At 41.5% G+C, this 26,164-nt stretch overlaps 2 protein-coding genes across 7 annotated transcripts in view; one reads left to right on the forward strand and one right to left on the reverse strand.

Moving 5' to 3' along the window:
* The window catches only part of AMPD3 (adenosine monophosphate deaminase 3), a 31,520-nt gene extending 23,416 nt beyond the window's left edge, over nucleotides 1–8,104 (forward strand). For 4 of the 5 annotated variants that reach the window (XM_064715114.1, XM_064715113.1, XM_064715112.1 and 1 more), the window contains 5 exons: nucleotides 314–477; nucleotides 2,481–2,601; nucleotides 4,558–4,731; nucleotides 5,797–5,907; nucleotides 6,839–8,104. In XM_064715114.1, the coding sequence (XP_064571184.1) occupies nucleotides 314–477; nucleotides 2,481–2,601; nucleotides 4,558–4,731; nucleotides 5,797–5,907; nucleotides 6,839–7,015 (747 nt within the window). In that variant the 3' untranslated portion in view covers nucleotides 7,016–8,104. Of the gene's footprint in view, nucleotides 1–313; nucleotides 478–2,480; nucleotides 2,602–4,557; nucleotides 4,732–4,954; nucleotides 5,039–5,796; nucleotides 5,908–6,838 lie in introns of those variants that run through there. The other variant, XM_064715111.1, reaches the window with a different exon arrangement.
* Nucleotides 8,105–13,503: 5,399 nt separating this feature from the next.
* On the reverse strand, nucleotides 13,504–25,446 carry RNF141 (ring finger protein 141). 2 transcript variants are annotated; one of them, XM_064715115.1, is made up of 6 exons: nucleotides 25,358–25,446; nucleotides 23,305–23,504; nucleotides 21,728–21,836; nucleotides 20,594–20,775; nucleotides 17,517–17,624; nucleotides 13,504–15,930 (listed from the first exon to the last, which is right to left on the reverse strand). In XM_064715115.1, exons 2-6 carry the CDS (start codon nucleotides 23,487–23,489, stop codon nucleotides 15,780–15,782), a joined length of 735 nt encoding a protein of 244 aa, XP_064571185.1. In that variant the 5' UTR covers nucleotides 23,490–23,504; nucleotides 25,358–25,446; the 3' UTR covers nucleotides 13,504–15,779. The 2 variants fall into 2 exon arrangements, with proteins under 2 accessions (XP_064571185.1, XP_064571186.1); XM_064715116.1 differs by lacking the exon at nucleotides 25,358–25,446 and adding an exon at nucleotides 25,288–25,311.
* Nucleotides 25,447–26,164: the final 718 nt, after the last annotated feature.

The following is a 26,164-nucleotide window of genomic DNA, read 5'->3' on the forward strand; positions in this document are numbered from 1 at the left end:
TCAAAGGATTCTAGTCTGGATCTTAGGGAGTTTTGCAGCTCCGCAAACCCCCCCAGGGGCTTGAAGGCTTTTGTGCACCTGGGCTTCCTGTTTGTTTCAGGAGAAAAAAAATGGGTAAAATTTTGGCAAAACATGTTATTCCTGCTGTGTGCATGGTATGGTAGGATGCAGAGCAGCAGGACTGCTAGGATAGGGATGGAAATGAAGGAGGAGGGACTGGATGCTTGTTCAAACAAGTCCTGAAGCAAGAGTAAGTGGCGCTGAAGTTTGCTTCTTGAAGCCCCTTATTTCTGGGAATTTCTTCTCCCACCAGGTGACTGGCTTTGACAGTGTTGATGATGAATCCAAACACAGTGGCCATATGTTCTCTGACAAGAGCCTTAACCCTGACCTCTGGACCAGTGAGAAGAATCCCCCATATAGCTATTATTTGTATTATATGTATGTCAACATCATGTTGCTAAACAACCTTAGAAGGTAAGTAGACACTTTTGTATTTTACAAGCTCCCAGAAAATCAGTATCTTTCTCTCAGAATTTCAGTGTCTAGATTACAGATCTTCTGAAGCAAGGGTTATTTTGAATTACTTAGAGTTGAGTACTTCAGATATTTTGAAAATACTAATGATAGAATTAATTCAAACAAAAAAATCAGAAATTGTAGAGGCATCAGATTAATATCTTGGTTTCATATTTTTGTTTATTTTGGAGTTTAACACCTTAAAACTGCATATACCAAGTGAAACAAAAGAAACCCCACAAAACCCACTCACTGCCCTTTGCTTGGCTTTGCAGCAGATTCCCAAATACAATGCACCTGCCTCTTGGTGTCTGGCTATCTCCTGGTAATTTGAGACACAAAGTAATATTGTGGCACACTGGCTTAGGGGCTGCTGCATTCAGAGACAGACCAAGTAGGACACAATTACAAACTGCACATCCAGCTAACTTCCTTTAGCAGGCTTCTTGACTCAACTCAGTTTTACAACTTTAGGACCAATGTCTAGGCAAGTAATGCAGAGAGTTACGTGACATCAGCCTGTCAGAGCAGATTTTGGCATCAGTCTCAGGAATGCCTGAAATTCAATGTGAGGTTATATGGCTAAATTTGCAGCTGACTCATTGACCTGCACAGCTCCAGCCAAGGCAGTGAGGTTATCCACTAGTGTGAGAGTGTCATCACTTACCCTGAAGGGATTTGGTTCACTTCATTTCATTATTTAGATTACTTTAGTTATGTAGAAAACATTTTTGGATTTTCTTATAGAAGGTGCACAGGTTTCCATTTTACAGTTTTATCCAAGTTAGCATTCAAAATGTTATTTCTCCTCTCCCACTGCTACTTCAAGCATTTTTTAATCGTCCTATTTGATCAAAACTCATAATGCAAACACCCACCTCAAATTACCTCATATGTGCAACAATCAGGTGTAGCTGTTTTAATTCTATAATGAAAAGGACGCACAGCAGGTAGCTGCAGGAAAGTCATCCCTTTCTCCTGACTTCCTTTACATTCTCTGTAGTCTACATGCTTTTTCTGTTCCAAAGAGAGATTCTGCCAGAACTAATGCATTTTTTTTTACCTCAAGATATTTTTGACTGCTGTATTAAAATGCCCCCAGATAATCATTAAATATTCCTTACAGCTGAGATACTGACAGAACTCACCAATGAGTCACTAACTGTTCACCCTGTTAATCACCCTGCTTGAGTCAACACAGCCCTGATAAGACTGTTTTATATCTTTGGTAATATCAGCAAGGATGGATTACATCCTCACATCAGGAGCAATGTTACTAACTTCCACCCTAGAATTGCCTTATATTCTAACACTCCTTGTTGAAATTGTGTTTTGAATATCTCCAAATACTTGTGGGACATTTGTCTGCACTAACAGGGTCCATTGTAATCTCAAACCCAGCATCACTTTTAATGCAGGTAATTCAGTAATTCTAGAAATTACAGTGGAAGTCTGGTGTAATAACTAACATTCCTAGATCACCTCTGTTTCTGAAGGTGTGGTTTTATGCTACACTAAACCTGGTGAGATGGCAGGCTCTGATCACACTAGGTGCTGTTAGCTAACTCTTGGCAATATGCTTCCCCTTCTTCCCTCATTTTGAACCAGAAATTCTGCAGCCACAGGTTGCATGGGTTTACTGAATTTTCCATCTGTCAGTTCACTCCACTGAAATCCATTCAGTAGCTGTTCAGTCAGTGGGTAGACAGTTCCTAAATGAGATGTAACTGGGGAAGGCAAGAAGACACAAATATGTCTGGTGGTAGAAGGAGCTTGGGTAGAGGGAACTGCCCTTTTGAGCAGCCCACTACAGGCAGAACTGGGTACATGTCACATTGAACTGTATGAGAATATATAACTTAACTTTCTTCTTTTTAATCTACCTATTACTGGCAGTTATATACCAAATAGATAAAGAACAGTGCTTTCTTTTAAGTGAAACTTGCTTTTAATCTCTTCAGGGAAAGAGGCATGTGCACCTTCCTGTTTCGACCTCACTGTGGAGAGGCTGGGTCTATCACACACCTTGTTTCTGCCTTTCTGACAGCAGACAATATCTCTCATGGATTGCTCCTGAAAAAGGTATTGTTCCTAAACGAATCAGTGTGTGCTCAGACATCCATCACTGGTTCAAACAGATGGCACCAAATGGGCATTTTTCATTAGTTCACGTTCTTAGCAAGGCACAAGTAACTCTTCAGTTTGGTCAGAAACTCCACCCAGATCCCCCCCAACACCAGAACACGTGGACCTGCTGGAGGGAGTCCAGAGGAGGCCATGAAGATGTTCAGAGGGCTGGAGCACCTCTCCTGTGAGGAAAGGCTAAGAGCGTTGGGGTTGTGCAGCCTGGAAAAGTGAAGGCTCCAGGGAGACCTTCCAGTAGCTAAATGGGGGTTACAAGAGAGCTGGAGAGGGATTTTTTGCAAGGGCAGGTAGTGACAGGACAAGGGGGAGTTGAAAGAGAGTAGGTTTAGATGAGATATTAGGAAGAAATTCTTTACTGTGAGGATGATGAGGCCCTGGCACAGGTTGCCCAGAAGCTGTCACTGCCCCATCCCTGGGAGTGTTCAAAACCAGGTTGGATGAGGCTTTGAGCCACCTGGTCCAGTGGGAGGTGTCTCTTCCCACTGCTGGGGGTTGGAACCAGATGATCTCTAAGGTCCCTTACAAATTAAACTATTTCAAGATTCAGTGAAATAAATAAGCTCATTTGAACTTCCTTATAAACCAAACTATTTCATGATTCAATGAAATAAATAAGCTTTACTGAACTTCCTGTTCCTTAGGTACAAAAAGACAGCTTTGTCTTCACAGGGAAGGAAGAATAACTGTTCAGATATGTCAAAGACTTGGCAGCACCCATTTCTGGATACTCCAAGCAGAGTTAAAATTATGTGAACAAAATTTAAAACTTTAGACTTGCTACTGCTCCCTGGTTTAGTCCCAGAAGAAGTTAAGGAAAGCTCTCATTTTTTCTCTACGGGGACAAAGGTCATTTTCTCTGATTGGCATTTCTGTACTTCAGGGTTCTTTCAGAAGTTCTTTAAGGATTTTAGTATTTTTTATCAAGAAATGCAACATAGCTGTTTGACACAACAATATTCTAGATAGAACAAATGTTTTATGACAGAACAAATGCTGTTCCTGGCACATTAGTTAATGAAAACCATCACTCATCCCATCCTCAGGGCACTGTTTCATAATTAAAATAATTGGTCAGTGGGTGGCAGACTTGTACTGAGTTTACTGTAATTTTTGAGGAGTTCCTTTATAAGTGAGTTTTTTCTGGTTAATGCTGGAAAATTCTCTGTATTCTTCAGTGTAACCAAGAACAAAGAAAAAATATACCTAAAATCATGTCTGATACTATGCTCAAGACTAATAATTCATAAAATTAGACCCAGACAGAATAGCACTAAAGCAGTGTGTGACCAAAGCATTCTCCTCTTCCTTCTCTCTTGCATGGCCTGGTGTGGTAAGATGGCATAGCAGGTTCTAATAATAGTAATATTAATAAAGGCACTTGTGAGGTTCATAGGTTGGCTTAGGCAAAACAGTCATAAAGATGACGTGATCACAGATTATTTATATTGTGTACAACAGCAACACATGACTTGTCGTAACTTAAAACTTCTTTTGCTCCTAAAATTTATCTATTGGACTGGAGCTTTGGAAATAAAAAATTGCTTAGCAGTTCTTCCCCATTTATCTTCTGTGACTTTCAGGTTTTGGGGCTGATAAGCAGCTGATATCAAATGCAATGCCCATAATGGTCATAGATACACTTACTAATCTACAGTAATAGAAGTCATTGTATTTTTAAACAGACCATATTTAAGAACATAAGTTATTTTTATAAAGATCAGTAAGATACAAAATTCAGACTTTTAAGTATTTCCAAGAGAAGTCATGGTCATCCTAATTTTTTGATCTTAAGTCTTCCCCCTGTATTACTGTTTCCATTTTATCCAAGGGAAATCCTTCTCTTTTCCATTATCCCATAGTACCATTAAATGCTGACTGTGTTTTGTTTTTCAGAGTCCTGTCCTCCAGTATCTGTATTATCTTGCACAAATACCCATTGCTATGTCCCCACTTAGTAACAACAGCCTATTTCTGGAGTACTCCAAAAATCCGCTACGGGAATTTCTCCATAAGGGCCTGCACGTCTCCCTCTCCACAGATGATCCTATGCAGTTTCATTACACAAAGGTAGGAATTACAAAAAGCACCAGCTTTGAATTTGGCAACAGCACCGCAAGGGTCCAGAATGACCTGAAAGCTGTTTTATTTCACTGCTTAGGACATAGTGTCATGCCTTTCAGTCACTTCATTCATTGTCCCTCCTCATTTTCTGTGTACTACTCACTGTTAGGCTTCAGAAGGAAATGTCTGATTTCCTAATTATGTTTCTTTTGTACTCTTGCCTCTCCAGTGTTGGCTGTTGAAGTGTAAAATGAAGGATGAGGCTGAAGGGAGGTTTGAGCCTTCATAAACAATCCTCTAGAGTGCCAGGAAAGTCCAGTTTCCTTACTCTAATAAGTCTGGGGAAGTACATAAAAAAAACACAATGTGGAATCTCATGATGACATACCAGCTGCTTGCTCAGTGAGCTGGAACAGATTCCTGCCCTTGGGTGGCCTGGCAGGACAGGAGTGCCTGGTCACTGGCTGCGATGCCCTGGTTTGTGGCTGGCACCAATTTGAGCCATGCTGTACCCAGAGAGGCCCATTCATCGCTCAGCTCCGTGTCCCAGGACAAGCCGAGCCCCGCTAGCCTTGGCCCGGGGCAGGGAGCCGCTGCCATCCCGGGGCACGGCTGCAGTCACACAGAGCCTGCACCGTCCTGGGCTGGGCCAGCCCGCCAGGGCCACACCCGCCTGCCCCGCGGGCAGGGCTGGAGCGAGAAATTGCCCTGCTACCTGTCCATGTGCAAAATCACTCAGGCTTTACAACTGGGTGCTCCAGGGGGTTTGTGTACCCTGGGGCTCCTTTGGAACTGCCTAAGAAATGCCTCCAAGGATCTGGACTGCAGGCTGCAATTTCTTAGACTAAGCTAACTGGATACCCAATGCCTATTAATTATTAATCAGTAGTCCTTGGGAAATTTGAAATGAACAATTCTTTTCATAGTAGTTGTGATTTTAAAGTTTCAAACTTCTAATTTTTCACAGCTGTCTAAATAGCATGTATAAAATCCTTACTAGTAATGAGTACGTATCCCCATTTAGATCTTATTTACATATAATTTAATCTCAAATGTATTTTGGTGCTGCAGGAAGCTCTCATGGAAGAATATGCTATTGCAGCTCAGGTGTGGAAACTAAGCACGTGTGACTTGTGTGAAATAGCAAGAAACAGCGTTCTACAGAGTGGATTGTCAGATAAGGTAAGTATGGCTGGAAGACCTCTCCTGTGAATATTAAGGCAAGGAGGAACCCAGAAGTCAATAGTCTGAACACTGAATAGCAGGTGCTGAGTGATGTATTTGGGCTCATTTCTGTCCTCTTTCCCATAAATAGTCACAAACTATCTGCTGTGCAGTCTTACATTACAAGTAAAGTATTAATATTACTTTTCCCCATTAGCTTTGTTTTGGAATTCTTAAAATACGTAGAGAGACCAGATGTCTGTTTATACTCAGTTGTCCTTCCAGTTACAAACTTTTAATTATTTGGGTGATATCCTTCTGCCAGTGATTTTCTGCATCATGTCTTAGCATTAAGTAAAAACAAACTGCCTGTCATAAGTAAGACATGTTTTTTTACTTAAAAGGGAGTACTACAGAAAATATTCTGGTTTAGATAGGCAGTCAGATTAGATTAAATTCCCTTTTGGCTTTAAAATTATATAGAGCCAAGGCTTTCTTTAGGACTTACTTTAGACCATTCTTTTTCTGTGTCACTTTTGAACATTTCTCTGAAGGAACTGGTATTTGAAAGGGCTTCACGAGTATATTCTGTTGCTTCCAGTATTCCCTGCTGACAACTACTCATTTTCCTCTTGTGTGACATTTAACCAACAGAAGAGACCTAAGCCTCTTTTCGCCCTCTCACATGCAAGATGTGGCAGTGAAGGCTGAACACTAACACAGAGGGTTTTAGCAAACCAGACTGAATGTACTTTTCAGTGATTATATGGATAAACTTTGGCCTTAAAATCTCCTAAACTGGTTAAGACTCTGAGGAAGAGTTCAACGGCCAGCTGGTTGAAACTGTTCTTTTCACTTGTGCTGGACTCATTCAGCTAACACTTATTTCTGCAATAAGTCAAAGCAGTTGAACTGACTTCTTCCTTTTGACTTTTAATCCCATTCACAGGAAAAGCAGAAATTCTTAGGGGTGAATTATTGCAAGGAAGGGCCTGAGGGAAATGACATTCGAAAGACAAATGTCGCCCAGATCCGGATGGCCTTCAGGTACGAGACTCTGTGCAATGAACTCAGCTTTCTGGCTGATGCCATGAGAACAGAAGATATTTCTAGTCTGTCCAAGTAGTTACAAACCCAGAGAAACCAGAATGTGTTCCTCTTAAGCAGGATAAGATGCTAATTAACCTCAAATCACCTGTCTTTGATGCTACAGAGACATAACTGAACAGTACAGAGACAAAGGGAGTATCTGTGGAAGGTAAACAGGGTTTGCCACCACCTGTTACTGCGTTATTCTTGCTGCAAAGATTTCGGTTTCTACGAACATTAGGCTTTTTAAGATTGCTGTAAATATTAAATGCAAACTCTAGAATTATGTACTATTTGTTTCATACTGTCTTAACTGTGCCCTGCTGTGTAGCCTGGGAAACCAGAAAGAGTATCTGTAGAGCAGCTGTGCTGTGCACCTGAGGATCCCACAGATGCTGACAGCACGCGCCCACCTGAGTTGATTCTGCAAGTCTCAGTACCAGTCATGGCTTTTAACACTTTTAAGTTTAACCTTTTTTTTCATTACCAGTTTTTATGGGGTGCAGAATTTTGAGGCTGCCCTTTCATTCTGGAAGGTGTTCTGATACAGTTTTTAATTCAATGTTTCAGCAGTTACATTGGAAAACAAGAAAAAGCAACATTGGGTAATCTTGTTCAATGACTAATTAATTGCTGTTGTTATGTATGATGTCAGTGAAGAACAGCAGATGAATGCTTTTTAATCTAGCAAATGGAAAACATCGTGTCAAAATCACTATTATAGATTGTAATGAATCCAATTACACCAAGAAAATTTTGCCTTGAAAGTTGAGAACACTTTTTTATTGCTTTGTAATGGGAATATGTGGATATGCCCATTCAAATTACTTAGAAATTTATGCAGATAATTCTGGTTGCATGTAAAGAGAAATTTTTTACTTGAAAAAGGGAAGTGTTCTTATGAATCAGTGGTAGAAATGCCAGACCTGGTTCTGGTCCTACTTCTGACATATTTTTACACATTTGTTTTAGTCTGTATTTTAGTCAACTACGGCTGAATGGGAAGTCAAGCTGTCTATTTATACAGAAGCCAGCCCACTTGAAATCTGTCATTTCAAATCATGGTATGTTATGTTAAACTATCTGTTTATGAGGAAGTGGTTAGTAAAATACAGCTACTGGAGTATTTATCACTTTCAGTCTTTTTTCTGTTTCATCATCTTTATGACACCGTACTTCAGAAAGGATTAAAGGTGATAACATGATGGCAGCTATGTCTTGTAGAAGCTGCACACAGTTTCACACCAAAAAAGACTCGAGGCTGGGGAAGCAGAGGGTGTGGATGCCTGTGGGTCCAGCAGAGCAACTCAGCTCAAAGGCCTGCAGTCCCTGAGGCAGGACCTGAGCCCAGGGTTATTGCTGTCTAATATCCTGCATAGGGACACTGGGCTTCTTCAAACAGGCATTCAGCATTAATGCATAAAAAGCCAGTAACTGATACTGGCCCATCAAGGTTCACCTGCCTTTGAACCCTGCATGTTGTGCTCAGCCAGATGTCTTGTGCCACTTTTATTTCCTAGGCCAGGCCCCTCTCCTGTGCAAGGAAATAGCACTAAAGCAGGGGAAGGATGAATTCTTTATCACCTCCTATAGCTGTGCAGCCTTGCAAGAACACCCCAAGAGAGAGATAAACCTAAAGATGTCAGGAAGCAGCCTGGAATTAAGGCTGCTCTGAGGGAATCCAAGGCACAAGAGGGAGACCTCTGGCCATCCACTTACCATCACAGTTAGCCAATGTCATGCAGAGGGAGCTGCAGTGATTGCAGAGGCTTTTCATCCAAAACCAGGGCTGCAGACAGGTGGTGGGAATTTGACTTCTGCTCTTCAGTGCCCCATCCTAATGTCTGCAATGTGCCACATTTTGTATTCCTTGTACCCCTAAAAATCATGTGAAACCACACTATGCTGTCCAGCTGTATGAGAGTAAAATTGTCCCAAGTTCTCAGTCAGCAGCCCCTGTCGGCCTCACTGTTGGGAACTTTAGGAGCTCATAGAATGCAGTCTCAGTATTGGTGTCATTTGTTTAGGATGAAGTCTGAGAAAGTGGTTTAAGCTGTTCAGCTGCATCAAATGCAAATGTCTTGTTTTCATCAATACAACTTCCTAATAAACTGTTATCAACATAACATTATTTGGAAAAAACATCTGCATCCAGGCTAAATAAGCAACTTGGTATGAAGAATTTCAATTTTAAGTATTTTCATCAGATAAACATTGCTTTACTTGGGTAGTTTCACCTATTAGTGCTGCTTTTGTTGTCACTTACATGTTTTTTTAGTTTCCTTAAAATTACACCAAATTTGTGTATATATTGAATACCTTTTCAGCTTTCCTTACCTCAGGTTCTAATAGGTCTGTAGCTGTTATTGAAAAAAAAAACAGCTGGATTTGCATATCCAGTGAATGAACAGTAACTGTGATTCTGACAATAACCACAGTAACACATAAATGATCATGACCACAAGTTCTGCTTTCTGTGCTTTCTTGTGTGCCGCTTTTAAGGGGAAATTGGGCTTATAGCATTATATTTGGGAAATATAAACAGACATCCTTTCAAGCTTCCACTACTACATTTCTCCTGGCCATCCTTTAATTGGGCAAATGTTACTGATTGCCAAGTTCAGTTCTTAAGCTTTGCCTTGTTTTTCTAAAGTTTCACTTTTGTACTAATGTGAGACTGTTCAGAGTAACCTTGAGGGCTCAGGCTGTGGCTGGAATGGAAAGACAGATGCAGCACAAGTCACTGCTGTACACACAGACACCAGTGCAGGACAGGGCAGTGACTGATCCCCCCAGCTGTGCTGAGGTCAAACCCGGGTAGAACGCAGCTGGTTTGACTCGGGCTGGAAGAACATCACTGCAGGTGGCAGCTGGGTAAGCACTGCTGCAGGATGGAAGAACATCCTACTTACTTTTTGCTTCATTAGGAGAGAGGCTCAAACATTATTCAAGGCTTGCTTAAATCTGTTGGTTCAAAAGCATTTTATACTTTCAGCCTGAAATGGTTAATTATGGTTATTTGATGTTTACAACCTGAACAATTCTTTCTCTTCTGTTACTTTAGCAAACTTAAAGCATTTTCTCTGCTACTGGAGAATACTTTTCTTTTTTTTTCACAGCCCAGAGCCACTTTATTGTATCATATCATTGTTCTTTATGTGTGGCTAAACATTTCTGTTCTCTTTGCCTAGTTAAAATCTAAGTCTGAAAAGGTGTCTGTAAAAACTGCTTTTTCTTTCTGTGCCTGAGTTACATGATGTTTATTTTTTGCCTCTTGTGGAAGCATTAAACATTACAGTAATGAATGACTTGTAAAAGAATATGCTTATGGATTTTGTGTGTATATCTCTCTCAAAAAAAAATGTAGCTCCTCCCAATCCCCACATTTAAGGAGAACTAAAACCATCACAATTAAATTGACTAAACCTAAATAATGCATGAAAACTGAAAAACAAAAAAAACAACCAACAGTGGAGATAGGGAAGACAGTGAGCACTATTTACGAGAAGAGGCTAAAGGCTTATCTGGCTTAAAACAATTCAGTATTAATGCAAAACAACCACTGAGACCTGGCATAAAGTTCTGAAAGTGAAATTGCATTGCTGTCCCCACCATGTCTTGGTGGCCCCCCTGCTTCCCTGCTCATCCAAGCTGGGCCCCAGGGCAGGGCACGCAGCAGCTCCTGCTGATCCTGGAGCCTCATGTGGATTTGAACTGAGAGTCAAGGCACCCAGACTGGGAGCAGGAAAGCAGCCCTGACCCTCAGGGCAGAGCAGTTCAAGGTTCTGTGATTGTGTGAGCATGCACAACAGATTTATCTGACAAAACCCAACTAAGAAGCCAACAAGTGACAGACTTAAATAAATAGTATCAACACAGATATCCTGCTACAGTCAGCATGACTTTTGAGGAAAAGTATAACACAAACCACTTCAATAAGAAAGGGAGTCAAGATTTTAGGATTAAGATTAGAACATCATCCCTTTCTGTACACAAACTTTAGTTCTGTACAAGAGCAGCACTGGTGAAGCACAGGAACACAGGTTCATCTGTAACTGAGAAATGTGCATGCAGGGGGATAGAACATAAGTAAATAAAGGTAGTATAGAAAGTAATCTTACCCCCTAAAGATCTGGCAACATGGACCCCTTGCACTACATGACAACATGTGCATTTCTCCCCCACACCTCTCAAAGCACTGAACACCACTGTTAAACAGCACAGTCTGTATGAAACTGAGACACCAACACCACTGCTTCATTAGTCATTCACCATGACTGCCAGCTCTCACATGAAACGTTTTTGAAAGTCTGTTAAAATGGGTCAGAACCACATCAGCATGGAAGCACAGATTGTTGTATCAAACTCTTACCTTCTTACACTTACAAATTTCAGAGGTGCAGGTTTCCAAATACTTTAGATTTACTTTGTGAAAACACCTAGCATTTTTAAATAGCACTTTGAACTAAAGAAGAGTGCTAATTTAATCACCTATTGGATTGTATTCTTCATTCCAGCAGACACACAGTGCAAAGTTCTATCCAAGTTCACAAAACTGATAATTCCTTCTAATGTTAAACCTACAAATCCCATGCCTAGTGTTTACTATTTGGATTTTGATGGGTTAGTGAGGTAAGTACAGATCTGCTAATGGACATCTTGGCAGCTCAGACACAAAAGCAGAATGTGCTGTCCTATCCCTCGCAGCTGTAACACTGGCTGGCTCAGAATGAAACATTACCTGGTGGTCACACACCATGGTCACTGGAAAGCACACAGCCCCATCCAGGCTAATTCCAGTGACACATCCAGCAGGAAAAGTTTTCAGTCCTCAAAGAATATTGCTATATGATAAATTCTATGCCTTGGAATCAAGCATTGGAAGAAATGACAGTGAACAAAAACTGAAATGACTGATGTTTAAGACACACTCATAAAGGAAAATTCTGTTCACCCACTTAAATCAGTGAGAATAAAACCTCTGGCAAGTTATCTTCAGGGATGGTTCAACAACAGAAGCCCAAAGAAAATACTTAATTACTGTCATATTACTTCCACTACAGAGTGTGTGTGAATACAAAATCAAAGCATTGTGTATATGCAGTGTAAGGATTAAGACCAGGCAGGTTAACATACAGCTCCTACTTACATCAAACATCCTTAGGGCTCCCTGACAGGCTGTTCTTCCAGGATCTAGCTGGATGCAAAGCACAAAGAACCATGGCCAGTATGTTCCTTCCAAAAATAAAGTATTTGGCACATACAGCTCTACAGGGGTGGGACTGAACAGCTCAGTTCAAACCTGTAACACAGAGATCTCAGTGGTTGGCCTGGTTTCTAGAACTGAAAAGAGTATGGATTAAAAAACCTTTCTAATTATGTATAGAATTTTCTTTAAAGGAAAGATAAAGAAGGTAAATACACCGTTTCCCACCTAATGGTGGGAAACGGTGTATTTCCAAAAAAAACCAAAAAAAACAAAACCCAAAAAACAGCCCATCATCACACTGATATGGTGCCTAAAGTTGAAACCTAGTAAGTATAAAGTTTTGCTAATTGCTCTGGTACACCTACCTCTGCTGTGTCTGTCAATTGGTCATTTTATCCATTTTAAATTCCTGATCTGTTAATGAATTCTGCTCCCATTTCTGCCTTGGCTTCGAAAGATCTAAACAGATAAGCCAAGTAACTAGACAGAGGAAAGAGTTACATTAATTACATATTTTAATTCTTACATAAAACAAGGAAAAATTAAGAAAAAACTACTCCAAACCTTAGCATTCTTAAACTTCAAAATACCATCAGAAACATGATGAAATTACTTGGGGTAAAAGTGTATCGCACTTCTCTGAAAATAAAAATCCTTTCCCCAAACAAACATGTTGCTCAATATTGTCCTCTAAGAATTAGAGTTGTTTAATTTTCCCATAATCTCAGAATGTTCCAATTTATTTTGTCCCTAGAAGAGGTCAAATCAGAGCCAGTTTCTTTTTTTGCAGAGCTGCATTGAGGTACCTTGTTGATACAACCCTTCAAAGTTTGACAGCTCTGACTCACTCACAGTGCCACACTTTTAACCACACCACCTGTACAATGCAATTGTATTTGGATCAAAACTCAGTTTTCACAATTCTCTGGTACCAAAGCCAAGAGATTCCTTAAGCTTAAAAGAACTCTAACATTTCTTCCAAAGTAACTTTATTGCACAATTCATACACAAAGTTTAATATAGTGGAATGTTCTTAGCTATTAATACCATCTCTAATGTTTAAGTTACAATTTCACATTAAACCTGTAAGAAATGTTCACTTAACACAAGAAAGTTAATTTATTCTAATGCCCCCCACCAACAGCTATTTGCAGTAATTCACATTTTCAAGGTCTAACTTCTGGAACTTGTTGCCATGTCCATACCAATGGATTCCTTTTCCAAAATTGTTTGCTGAATGTTGCACTTCAGACTAAGTAATACTAACCAGTACCAAATTACTAGGTTTTCAGTGTTAAAGTATCTATTTCTCCACATAACATACAGTACATTTATTTTACAAGGCACACATTACAGTATCTACATCACAGCAGTGTGAATTACAGCAACTTAATTTAAAAAAGCTGTACAGAATACAAAGTTTACTTTTGCACTATTTAAATAATTTTTGCATTAGTTTATATTGTAATTGTCATTATGCTGCAATTAACTTGTTTGCATCATTATAAAATTACATTTTAAGAAGTTCATGTAAGTTCTCAGCAGAAAGTCAACTTATAAAATTTCAGTTCAGAAGTATAATTCTTGAAGTACTTGAAAAATAAAGTTAGCTTGAGTCTTTCATTTAGATGCTCTTTCTGTTCCAGTGATATAAAAAGTTTAAAAAATTCAAAGATTATCTGAAAGTTCTGAACATGGACTAATGCAACCTCAAAAAGCAAAAAGAAACCAAACTGGTGCATTATTAGGAACACCTGCACACGTTTTAGTGGGAAATCCTGGGCCAGTAACAATTTCCAGCCCAAACAACAACTGCCTTTATGCAACCAAGCACTCCATACATTTACTGAAGAATATCTCATTGCTATCAATGGCTTAAGAAAAGGGAAAAAAAAAAAAGAGTTCTCAGCTATATACACTCCTAAAAGGATTTTTCCATAGCTAAATACAGATTTACACACTAAGCCATACTGGCTCTCAGGTGACAGAAACATGAAGGGTACGTTGCTTCTCTGTCTTAAAACCTATGATAAATCTGACAATGGTGTCACAAGCCAAGCTCAAACAGGTGCCATACTCTGTGCACATTCTTTAACAAATTGATGTAATTAAGTTATTTTGTAGCCAATTAAGAAAAATAACCTAAATGTGCATATCTACGTGCACATTTAGTTCAGAACATGTCTGTGACAAAAGGACTTAAGCCTTAGGGCATCATGGAATTTTACCAGGTATGGTAAGGAAAAATGCAGTCTCACAGTAAGCAAGATCTATGCTGTTATTCCTTCAAATGCTACACTTGAATATTTTAACTTGAGGTTGCTGAGAAAAAGTAGTACTTGTTAATATACATATATATATATAAAATTAATTCTCTACAGTAGCCACTCATTTCCATAACACTATTTATGCAAAAGAGGCCTAAGGTGGGTTTCCTGAATACTAACAATTTTAGACTGTCTAAACTCAGCTCTTAAAGACTTTATTCTGCTAGACACAAAATACTGTTGCACTCCAGTTGAGATATCCCTTTTCCAAGCCGTCACGTGTGCATCTCAGTCCAAGCCACATTATTGGTAAAGAAGTTTCCCTCTGCTACATAAAAGCATATTGCACTTGTAGATAGAAAGTAGAGCACCCTTACTTAGATTATCACTTGTAACTCTTCATATACCTTTTAACTCTGATCTCATCACTTCAAAAACTCAAGAGGAGCAGATAAAGCCACAGCATCACACTAAACTACACCTTGAGTGCTAATTCAAATAAAGGCATTCTCTTCAGATATGCCCAATGTTTAGAAATAATTATAGCTGTTCTTTATCAAAAACTACTGAAGCTGATTTACTGCTTTTAGGATTGTGTACGAAACTGTTTAATGTTTCCAAGCTAATAAGACTATGCTAAATATCATATTTAAAAAATATTCTAAGACATAAGTCTTGTTAGAAGAATAAGGGGAAGTGCACAAGTACATTTACAGACCTGCCTACACTCTCAAAAACAGATTTAAAGTAATTAATACTAAAAGTCATAACAGATCAGATTAAGTATCTGTAAACACTAAGAGCAGCAATAACTTCCTACTGAAGAACAGGCAGTGGGACATCTTCAAGTTTCAACAGTAAAATTTCAAATTAATAACCACTAGTGCTAACTCATCATCTTTATTCACATTAGTTGTGAATAAGGGACTGCTTTGAAGGGTAGGAACTGTGAGGTCAAGCCATCTGCCATGGTTCATCTCTGTAGCAGGACACTGTGATGCTCAAACAGCAGTTTGCAGTTGTAGTTGTGCTGTTACAAGTTGCTTCATCGAGTAGTTGAACTGTTAATTAACATCAAACGTTGTTGTTAAAGTAAACTGTGTTAATGATCCAAGAGTTTGCTGAAAGAACAGTTCAATAACGAGGACTGCACACACAGAGACTTGCTCAGATCCCCTGTGCTTTAGGAGAGCAGCGCAGACTCACAGCAGCCGAGAGGAGAGGGGAAGGACAGGCTGTGGAAGAACGGCAAGGAGGGGGAAAACCAAACGCTGGAGAAAACAAAAGCTTCAAGTGGTTGTGCCACAATCAGCCTGTGGGCAGGGTTAGGGTCTGTGGGGCTGCCCAGCCTCATCCACCATGTTAAGGATGTAAGTGGCAATGTCATCTTCTGTGGGGGCCTCTGACACCACCCAGGAGTCTCCTGCCCCAGTCACCTGCCGGCGGCACACGGGACAGTTTCTGTGGCGGTCACTCCTGTTAGGAAGGCACAGAAATGAGTGCTTTTCACTGATAGTCTTTTGCTGGTCAGAAAAAGCCAAAAGAGCCCCCAAAAGGACAAACAAAACCCAAACAAAACCCAGCCCAGTGAGAACTTCAAGAATGATCACATTAACTGGATTAAGCCACCTATCTATTTTGTTTGTTTAAAAACTTCTTTCTTTGTAAGGAAGATTTCTGAATTCAGCTCCATTCTTTGAGAGAAAATTTGGAATCATGTTCCTCCTAATCCTTTGCTCAGGTCAGACAGGATCATCTGGCTACCTGGCCAGAAAGTTTAAATGGAAATTCACTGTCTAAATTAATTCTTCCTATCTTCAGGAATTCAGCTGAGGTCCTTAGAAACCCATCTCCACAGGCTTCCAAGATAAAGAGAAGAAGGAGCCTTTTCCTGGGTCATGCAGCCCACAGAGGTGTAGAACTGGTCCCATGGAGTCCCAACTCCCTCCACCATCTCAGGAGTCTCCAACACTTATGTTTGAGCTGGGAGCCTCCATTATGCCTTAATTAAGAGGAGATCAACCTTAAAAACTGCAGACCAAAAAAAAAAGCATGGTGCAGCTGGAATTTAGTGAGGAGTTCAGCTGATTCATCAACCAAAGCAGTGTATAATCCACTCTCCAGAACAGTCACTAAACTAAGCCCTGTCCTGCTGATAGATGTTAGGATATTTTCCCAGACGAGAGAAATGACTTGCTGTATTCTGAGATCCAATGATTTTTACAATGTTTTTTCCTTGTGGAAGCCTGGTGTTTGTTACAAGAGTAACTTCCCTGGTAAGTCTTTCAAAAAGCCACAAAACAAATTCTTATGCACAAATTATGTGTAAACCCATTTGCATTAACTAGCCAAAAAATCCCTTTTTGAACAGAGCAGGTCTGTGTCTCCTAATGCCAGACTGCCTGGACACTTCCCTAATCCCTCAAGGCCTGTATGGCCAGACAAGAGTTGTATTCCTCCACAAAGAAATTCTTCTCTCCCACTTTCCAAGAACTGATGAATAAGAGATGAAGAAGCTGAAAAGGTGCTCAATTTACTGTGAAGCTGAACACTGGAAGGTACACATTATATACATTGTTATAAATTTGAAGATGCTGCCATGGAGAAGAAATATCTTCCTGGAAGAGTCTGATATAGTTAAATGAGTAAATTGTGTGCTATTTATCTGAAGTGAAAGCATAACATATGGAAAAAAAAACCTCCCTGATAGTTATTTCCCAAGTAAGTGACAGACAGTCCAACTTGCCTTCATATTTGTACAGTCTTAACAAGCCTTAAATGAGATTTGTGAAGCATAACATGCCAGCATTGCATACACCATCTTCTCAAGTTTCTGAGCAAGACTGTAAGAATTCAATTTTAGAAGAATAAAAAGATATAAGACATTACAAAAACAAATGCTGAACAGCATTTTTACATCTCTTTTTTACAAAATTTCCTGCCTTCCTTCTGCTTCAGTCTGTTTTTACTCAATTTTAAATTATTTGGCAACCACAGAATCTGTCAAATCAAACTGAAACATGCATACTATAAAATAATGAATGTTCTTTTGTGTATATTACCATTTATCAATGCATTTCTGGCAGAAACTGTGAGCACACGGCAGGATTAGATCAGCACGCCCATCCATGCAGATGCAACATTCCTCTTCATCTGTCAGCTGTTTAACCCTGCAGAAGAGAAGACACTTGATATTTATTGATATTTATGCCCCAGTAACTACACCAGTTATTACATTTTTCATAATAATTAGTGATGGCCAGAAAGAAACACCTGTGCTTTTAATTTGTGAAGGGGCTACTTATGTCATCCCAGCCTATGTCAGCAGTGAACTAAACTAAGCCATAATGTGCATTTATTTTTTGTGTTAGCATTTGTGTCAGGTGCTTTTGGTGGTGCCAAGGGTTCTGTAAATTCCCTTTCATATCAACAAGGAAGTGTGAGAGTTGTAGCTGTTTCATATCACATGACTGGGCAGAAGAACAGAAACACTGTTTACATTAAAGGCAGCAGAAGAACCTGCCTTCCTGTCACTGCACCTCAGGCTGAACTAATTAATAATGAACTTTCCAAATTTCTGTGTGCTGGTTTATATCCTAGACAAAAACATGCATGTCAAGAGGATCACTACCAGAATGCAGCTTCACTCATTTTACATGGCATCAAAATGCCAGGGGCTGAACTACTCACTAGATTGAAAAGGCTGATTTTAGCTTGCAATATGCTCCATATGAGTGCTCCTCAAATTAGGACTCTCAAGATGACTGTTACCACAGCTTTTCCAGTTAAACTCCCTGGTGTTTCTGTTGGTGGGAAGCTTAAAAATTATCTCACTACCCAAGATAGATGTTGACTTTTTATATCTTTTCCCCAAATATGAGGTATATTTATCCAATGTTCTTATCAGGAGTATCTCAAATACTGGCACCACAAGACTTCATCAAGACTTCACAAAAAGGTGCGGAGCATCCTCAGCTTTCACTGGCCTAACCAGACAGGTAAAGTTTGCAATTTTATGGTCACAGCTCACTTCCAAAACAACCAAGGAAGTGTTCTAAATGCCTGGGTTTTCCAAAAACCCTAATTTAGGAATCCCTGTTCTGACCTGAGGGACAGAGATAGCATTCTAGAAAAAATGGCATTTCAGGAGTTAGTCCACCTTAATAACTACTGACCAGACCATTTTTGCTTAGGGATCTAAGGGAGCTTGTCAGAGATTCATTTTTGACCTGTACAGAATAGCCAGCTACTAAACAGCAGTCAACATGACTTTGTTTAGTCTTTCAGTAAGTCCTTGGGGTTTCCTTTTCAATTTGCTTTTGGAGAAATCCTTTAAAATGACAGATTTTTTTTTGCAGATGGCAGTTTGCATACAATGAGGACAACAATTTCCAAGAAGCCTGCTCACTGGGTTCTTTAGTCCTGTTCCCTTCTCATTTTTCTCCCCCATGCAATTCTCAGTACTAACCTTCAATAGCACTTGAATTTTTGAGATTTGCTGGTGTCTACACAAGCAATTATACAAGGCCTATTTATAAAGCTTCTGCAAAGTCAGCTTTAGTCACAGTACTAAGTTCCTGAAGAAACAGTATAATAAAGGAGTGACAGACAAAGGAAATGCTTATCTCTTTGTTATCAGAATGTATAAACCACTTAGGCAGATTTTGAATGCTCTGAATAGGAAGTGGATGCTGTAGAGATATGGGGTATTATTCTAGGGGAAAAAGTTAAGAATTGAACAGATAACACTTGCTATTTTTAGACAGCAAGGGCTAACTTTGCAGAGCTGAAAAATGTCTGAAGGTGAGAAAAACTTAGGCAAATAGGTGGTTATCACAGAAAAATATACAGAAGACTTCATTGGTGCAGAATACTTGAAGGTGCTTCCGCTTATATTTTCCTTAGTAACTTGCAAAACTTGGGTAAGACACAAGCTCACCAAACTGCATCATATTAGCAAAGTATATTCTGTTTTTATTTGTGACTGATACTGCCTTTGTAATGAAGTTTACAAACAAGAAGGATCTCCTCTGTCTCCAAGTCTGAAAAACTGAAAAAGAAACTCGTACAGGAAATCTTTTATTCTCCTCATTGACTTTAGCAATATATAAAGTTGTTTTGCCAAAGTAACTGAGGTGTAAGTTATGTGGTTTGTTGTTTGAAGCAAAAGACCATTTCCAGAAAAATGTATGTTCTGGTATAACCTTGAGAAAGCAATTTTCCTGTTCTGTCTCAAACACGTTCACAATTTACAGGAAATTAAATGAAATTAAAATAATACCTTCTGCAATCCACTGACAGAAAAACCAGAGGGCTCTGTGGAGTGACAACACAGGTGACCCCTTTTTCCTTTCAACAGCTGAAGAGTGACACTCAGGCTGTTTCATGAAAATACCTGGCTGCCAGCTCTTCATGGGTGAACACAGAGAACTCTACCATTTACTACCTTTTCCTGTAAAACCTAGCTCTACCTCACTTTAAACTGAGTTAGGACCATGAACTTATTCAGGAAAAGTAAGGAATTACTGGTAGCAGCAACACTTCCACACAGGGAAAGGGTGACAGGCTTCTTGCTTTTACATTCAGTTTGAACTGAAGTTATTGCAGGTGTTGACCTCAGTCTTTTGTTTTTCCTCTGGTTAACAAAGCAGAAGGTCAACATGAGTGAGACAATTCACATTTCACATTGAATTCACATTTTTCCAGTCTTGCAAGTTAAATTATTACCATAATGGATGGGTTTCTAGTGGCAACAGATGGGAACTTCCACATGCCAAATGTAAGAGGAAGAGAAAGTTTAAGTGGAACAATAACAAAATCTGTTTAAACAAACACTGTCAAACCCCCTGGATTTGTAGCTGCAGCTGATTCCGTTTCCTCCTGTTCCCTTATTCAGGATATTCAGCAGTTCCTACTAGAACTGATCTCTAAAAGGGTTCTTCTGAAGCTAAGGTGTGGTAGCACCATATTTCAGGATTTAACCCAAGTGCACTGCAGCTCCCTTGGTGCAAGGGAAGGCGTCTGTGCCTGTTTGTGGTGGTACAAAGCTCTGCAGCTATCAAGAACAAGCACGTATTTGCAGTTCAGGTTTGAAGCACAACTCCCAAAATGCTTATGCTGTAACTGTGTATCCAAATACCTTCCCATCCACAAGCTGGCCTGACACGAAGACAGAGACCTCCAGCTCTCAGCAGCTTCTTCAGAAGTATCACTCTGTGCAAGAACTCCTGCTGCTTGATTGGTGATGTCTTTATAAAGTTGAGTGAACTGATATAAGTTCAAGATTCTGGAAGCTTCCACGATGCCACTTGTTTTATTTATCTTAAGACATGAGAATTGTTTACAATTACTTATCAGGTTTTAACTTGGCATTGCTCAGAATGTTTGACCAGCCCTGCAGTTCTCATGTAAGGCAGCAGTCTCCTTCCTAAGTGTCCTTCACCACATTAACAAGCTGCAATCTGCCTCAGCATGTCAGGACTGCCCACAGCTGCAGAGGGAGGAACACCACAGGCAGCACCACAATTTCAGGACAAGGCAATGGATTCAGGTGTGAGAAGGGACCTAACACCCAAAGAAATGGGCTGAACTTAGAAGCAGGCACAGGAGAATCGGTCATTTAATATCTGAACTCAAAATTGCCTACAGTGATGGCTGCCTTAACAAAAACTAGGAGTAAACAGCAAAGTACCAACTGCTGGTTTCAAACAGACTTTGAGGATTGGCTTGTTTAACCACATAGTAAGATTGCTCAGGGGACTCAGGATCATTAAAGGACTTTACCTTTAAGGATAGGATAGGGAGGGGAAAATCTCCTCATTAGGCAGAGCAAATTTCGTAAGTTTTTGTCATAAATTAAAACATTTAATCTTTAGATTGGTTTTCTAAGGGATCAGACTATGTACAGGCACACTAGCTTAACTGATAATGCCTGAAAACCTGATTAATTTCTACTACTAATTTCAAAATCTACAGTTGGCAGTTTGTTGTACCATTTGATTACTTGACCTCACAAATCACCTGCATTTGTAACTAAAGGCTGTAAGAGCTCCACTGGAAGGCACCACTCCTTTAAACTTAGTTATAAGTATGTTTTTGTTGCTGTGCTTTTTGCAGAAACTTAGCATTTAGACTTAATTTATGTCCAACAGCATCTTTGAATGCATCATCTGTATCAAAACACGCGTAGCAGGTGTTAGATTTTACAAGTAAAACTGACAGTCCTCAAATCTGTGCATACAACCTGCCATCAAATTAAAAAGTTCACACTTACTTTGGTACATATTATCCTAACGATCACCTTCCAGAAAGCAGAAGAGTCAGACCCAGGCTGCACTTCAAACAACAGATGTTTGTCTTGTCCAGAAGCCAATTTTGCAGTACTGAAACAAAGCAACATCAGTTTAAAGCCATGTGCTGGACCTGCCAAGATCAGCAGCCTCAGCCAAGTGTGATTATTTATGGTTCACCTGTCTCCCCTCTATCCCTAAAAGAGATTTTAGCAATACTGCCCAGGGACATCAAATTATAGAGTATGACTTTCTTAGCATGTCATTGAATACACAATCCATTTCACTTTAAACTGCACAGCAAACTTCAGAAAATGTGAAAATGTTGTGCAAGTCTTCTGATCCAGCACCAGCAAGCAGGTGTACTTCATAGACATTTAAATTCACATATACTCTCACTGTTTATACACTAATCACACGATCTCGTCTCCAATCTGAAAAGTTATTTCCTCAACAAGTATGTAAAAAAAAAAAGGCCTGTGAGTACCAGCATATGCTGATGAGGTGACTTTTGTTAGTATATATTAATAATGAGGTAGTCAGGTGAAGGTGTCAGGTGACCTAAGGCTTGTTTCTTTAACGGAACACAGACACAACATTCTATTCCACAAGAATCAGAGTATTTTCAGGTTTAAGTAAACACTGGAAAGAAAGAAACTACTTGAATAACAGCAATTTAGAGTGAATTATACTAATATATGCCTGGAGTCTCAGGCAAAACATCAGGTTATGTTCTTCAAAATCTATTTATGTGCCTACCCAGAAGACAGCTGTGTTTTCCAAGGTCATTTAGGAAAGTATGACCCTCTCCAAGATAATTTCTAAACTGAATACAAATTCACATTTTAGCTAAACAGCAAACATTACAAAGCCCTTATTCAGTGTGTGTGTGTTTCCACTTCATTTTATCACTCTCACAGTATACCAGAAACACAGGCTAAACATGACAACACTGCTTTTTTGCTCATTTCCTTTTACTGTCATTGTGCTGCTCTAGCAAAAGGCAGGCTATGAAAAATCAGACAAAAAAGCAGCCTGTTGTTTGGGATTATCTAGGTCACTGGTTTGGGACAGTAAGACACAGCTCATCCTTAATGAGGAGCAGCCTGGCACGTCTGCAGAGGTGCCAGGGATGGGCACCAACAGCTCTGCCCCAGGTGCCACCCTCCCCACACGGATCTGCTGTCCCTGGCAGGCTCCTGCTCCTCCTCCCTACCCAAACTGACAGGCACAGAGGAAGCAGCATCGCCGCTTCAGGTGGAAGGGAGAACAATAAGGGGCACAGGTGACACTAACAAAAAGATGACTCTAAACCACCTCTTGTGAACTGTTAAGAGAGAGCAACACTTGCTGGAAGAAGAGGACTGCAGAGAAGGGAATTTAAGGAGGAGAAAAGGCTTTGGTTTTGAAGTGTAATTACAACCATTATAAAAACATAAAGAAATGAAGGATAATTTCAAAACCATTGGGCCAGTTCTGGCTTACCAGCACAAATAATATATTGCACACAAGGTCTTTGTAAAACACAAAAAAAAAGAAAAAGAAGCAAAGTAAGGCTTACATATCATTGAGTTCAGCTACTCTTCCCAGAAACTCTTCATAGGTTAGGAAACCACTTTCTTGAACCAAAGAGGCATGCTTTGCTACTTTTTCTGGCAACTTGTTAATTACAGTTTGTGTGTGGTTTGAAATCTGTTGACCCATGGTGAAGCTCTTCACCTCAGTTTTGCAGAGAGAAGTTCTCATTCACTTGTGGAGTCTCTGCCAAAAATATTTGAGAGTTACATTTGTGTGTTTGTGAATGGCTACTCCCTCACTTTCTTTTAGCCTACAATAATTTTTCCACAAGTAACACAAGTAACTGAACAGTTACATCAGAAACAATGCAGAACACTTCAAAGAGTCTGGAATGTGGCATTATAATCTTACTAAAAATGTACTATTTTGCTTACACCAATACTTATATTAAATTGAGGTAACTTTCCACACAGATTCAGCTCCAACACACACATATATAAATACATTCAATGGAATGGGAAAAAAAATCTTAAGATGACAATGGTAATTTATGACAATCTTTGTTTATTCTAAATATTTGTGAGTGTATCAGAATGTTTGCAAGTAAGCACATCAATGTCTCTTTATACATAGACATCACATTAGGAATCAGCTTTCTTACATCAAACTTATATTAGCAGATCAAAAGAACTCCCACAGCATTCTGAAACTGGTAAGCCAAGGAATCTATATCAGTATAAAACAATTTAGAGACCTCCCTATCCACACAAAACACTCAACTTCAGGCTGTATTACAGAACTGACTTGCTCAAATGTCTCCAACTCCAAATTACTTCATCTTTCCTTCACACCCAAATATTTTTCCCCAAAAGTCTGCCGAAGGATTAATGCCATGCCCTCTGAGTATTTATCTACTTATTCCCTTTGATCCCCCTGCATCTGACTTCCCCCAAAATGCCTCTTTGCAGAGTTCCTTGTTTGTCAAGCAAACCAGTTGTGTCAGGCTTCTACAGACGGAGGTGAGGGCAAGGGAACTGCAGAACATCCACCTAAACTCACACACGGAGCAGTCTGACATGAGCTGCGTTACAAGCTCCTGAAGGGAGGCACCACAGAGAAAGCGGCACTTTGTCCTGCAGGCAGCTGCAGCAGCACTTGGGCATAACCCCGCCCAGAACAAAATTCACAGCTGTTGAGATCTCACCACGGTGCGAGAAAAACACAGCACACCAAGCGAGCATACTGAAGTACTATGCAATTTCACCACAGTAAGCTTCCAATTAATGGCCGGAATTGTGACTTAATTCTGTTCCCACACATGCTCCCCCCTCCAGTCACATTTCTCCTTCCCGATGAGGCTCCAGCGCCTCCTGCCCCGCTCTCCGGGGTTCGGTGAGCACACGGCCAGGCCCGCACGTCAGCAGCACAACCTGGCACCGGCGGACACCTCCTCCCGGACCCGCCGGGCTCTGCTCCCCCGAGCTCCTGAGGGAGCGCCGTGCCTCCTGCGGGCCGCCCAGCTCAGCACCTACATCCCAGCACTGGAAACTTCGGGGAGAAACATCTGCGAGGGCGTTTGCAGAACTGGATATCGGGAAAAGTTTCACCCGAGGGTGGCCGAGCACTGAGCAGGCTCTCCAGGGAAGTGGTCACCACAGCAGCGACTCTGAGAGAGTTCAAGAAGCGTTTGAAGAACACGCTCAGGCACATGGGGGTGACTCTCGGGGTGTCCTGTGCACGGCCAGGACCTGGACTTTGATCCCTGTGAGTCCCTTCCGACAAGGCACTCCATGAAATGTTCCCTATTGTTCACCCTTCAAGACCTCACACACCCCGCGTCACCCGCGGACCCACGAGGCGCCCCCAGCGGCGCGGACGGGCCCGGGCACGGCCCCTCACGGCCCAGGCGCGCCCCGCCCGTCCTCCCCCGGTGCCGGACCTCAGCGCCGGGCGCGGGACGGGCCGCGCTCAGTCCGGCTGCGTCACGGTCGCCCCGCCCGCTCCGCCCGCCCGGCCCTGCCCGCACCCGCCGGCTTCCCCCGGGCCGGGCCCTGCGCTCGGCGCCGAGGGGCGGCGGGGGGCGGGTCCCCGCTCACCGCATCCCCGGCACGTCCCGCGGAGGAGCCGCCGCCGCTCCACGGGCACCGCAGCGCCGCGGCCGCTCCCCCCGCGCCGCGCAGGCGCGCGCTCGGCGGCGGCGCGCGGGGGTGACGCAAGCGCGCGGCTTGCGCCCTTGTTGCCGGGACACGGCGGACGCGGGGCCGGGAGCGGGGCCCGGGCGGCCCTGCCCTCGCCGCCGCTCTCACGGCGGGACCCGGGCGGCCCTGCCCTCGCCGCCGCTCTCACAGCCCTGAGCCTCCTTCCTTCTGTCCCGGTCCCGGCTGTAGGGCCGCTGCACCCAGGGTAGCCGGCGGTGACGTTGTCGCCTAGAGGAGCAGGCCCCGCCTGAACATGCTTAGGGTCGATTAGGTTGGGAAAGGACTGAGATCATCGAGTCCAAGCTGTGACCGAACAGCACCCTGTCACTTAGACCATGGCACTGAATGCCACGTCCAGTCGTTCCCTAAACCCCTCCAGGGACGGTGACTCCAGCACGGCCCTGGGCAGCCTATTTCAATGTCTATCAACCCTTCTGTGAAGAAACTCCTGCTACTGTCGAACCTGAACCTCCCCTGGCACAGCCTACGTCCTCTCATCCTGTCGCTGCTTTCCTGGGAGAAGAGACCGACCCTCTCCTGGTCACAGCCTCCTTTCAGGCAGCTGTAGGGAGTGATAAGGGCATCCCTGAGCCTCCCTTTCCCCAGGCTGAACACCTCCAGCTCGTTCATAATAATTTTGCTCCCGACACTTCTCCAGCTCCATTGCCCTTCTCTGGGCTCGTTCCAATCCCTCACTGTCCTTCC

The sequence above is a fragment of the Zonotrichia leucophrys genome, chromosome 5 (assembly GCF_028769735.1).
Source record: "Zonotrichia leucophrys gambelii isolate GWCS_2022_RI chromosome 5, RI_Zleu_2.0, whole genome shotgun sequence".
NCBI classification, from domain to species: domain Eukaryota; kingdom Metazoa; phylum Chordata; class Aves; order Passeriformes; family Passerellidae; genus Zonotrichia; species Zonotrichia leucophrys.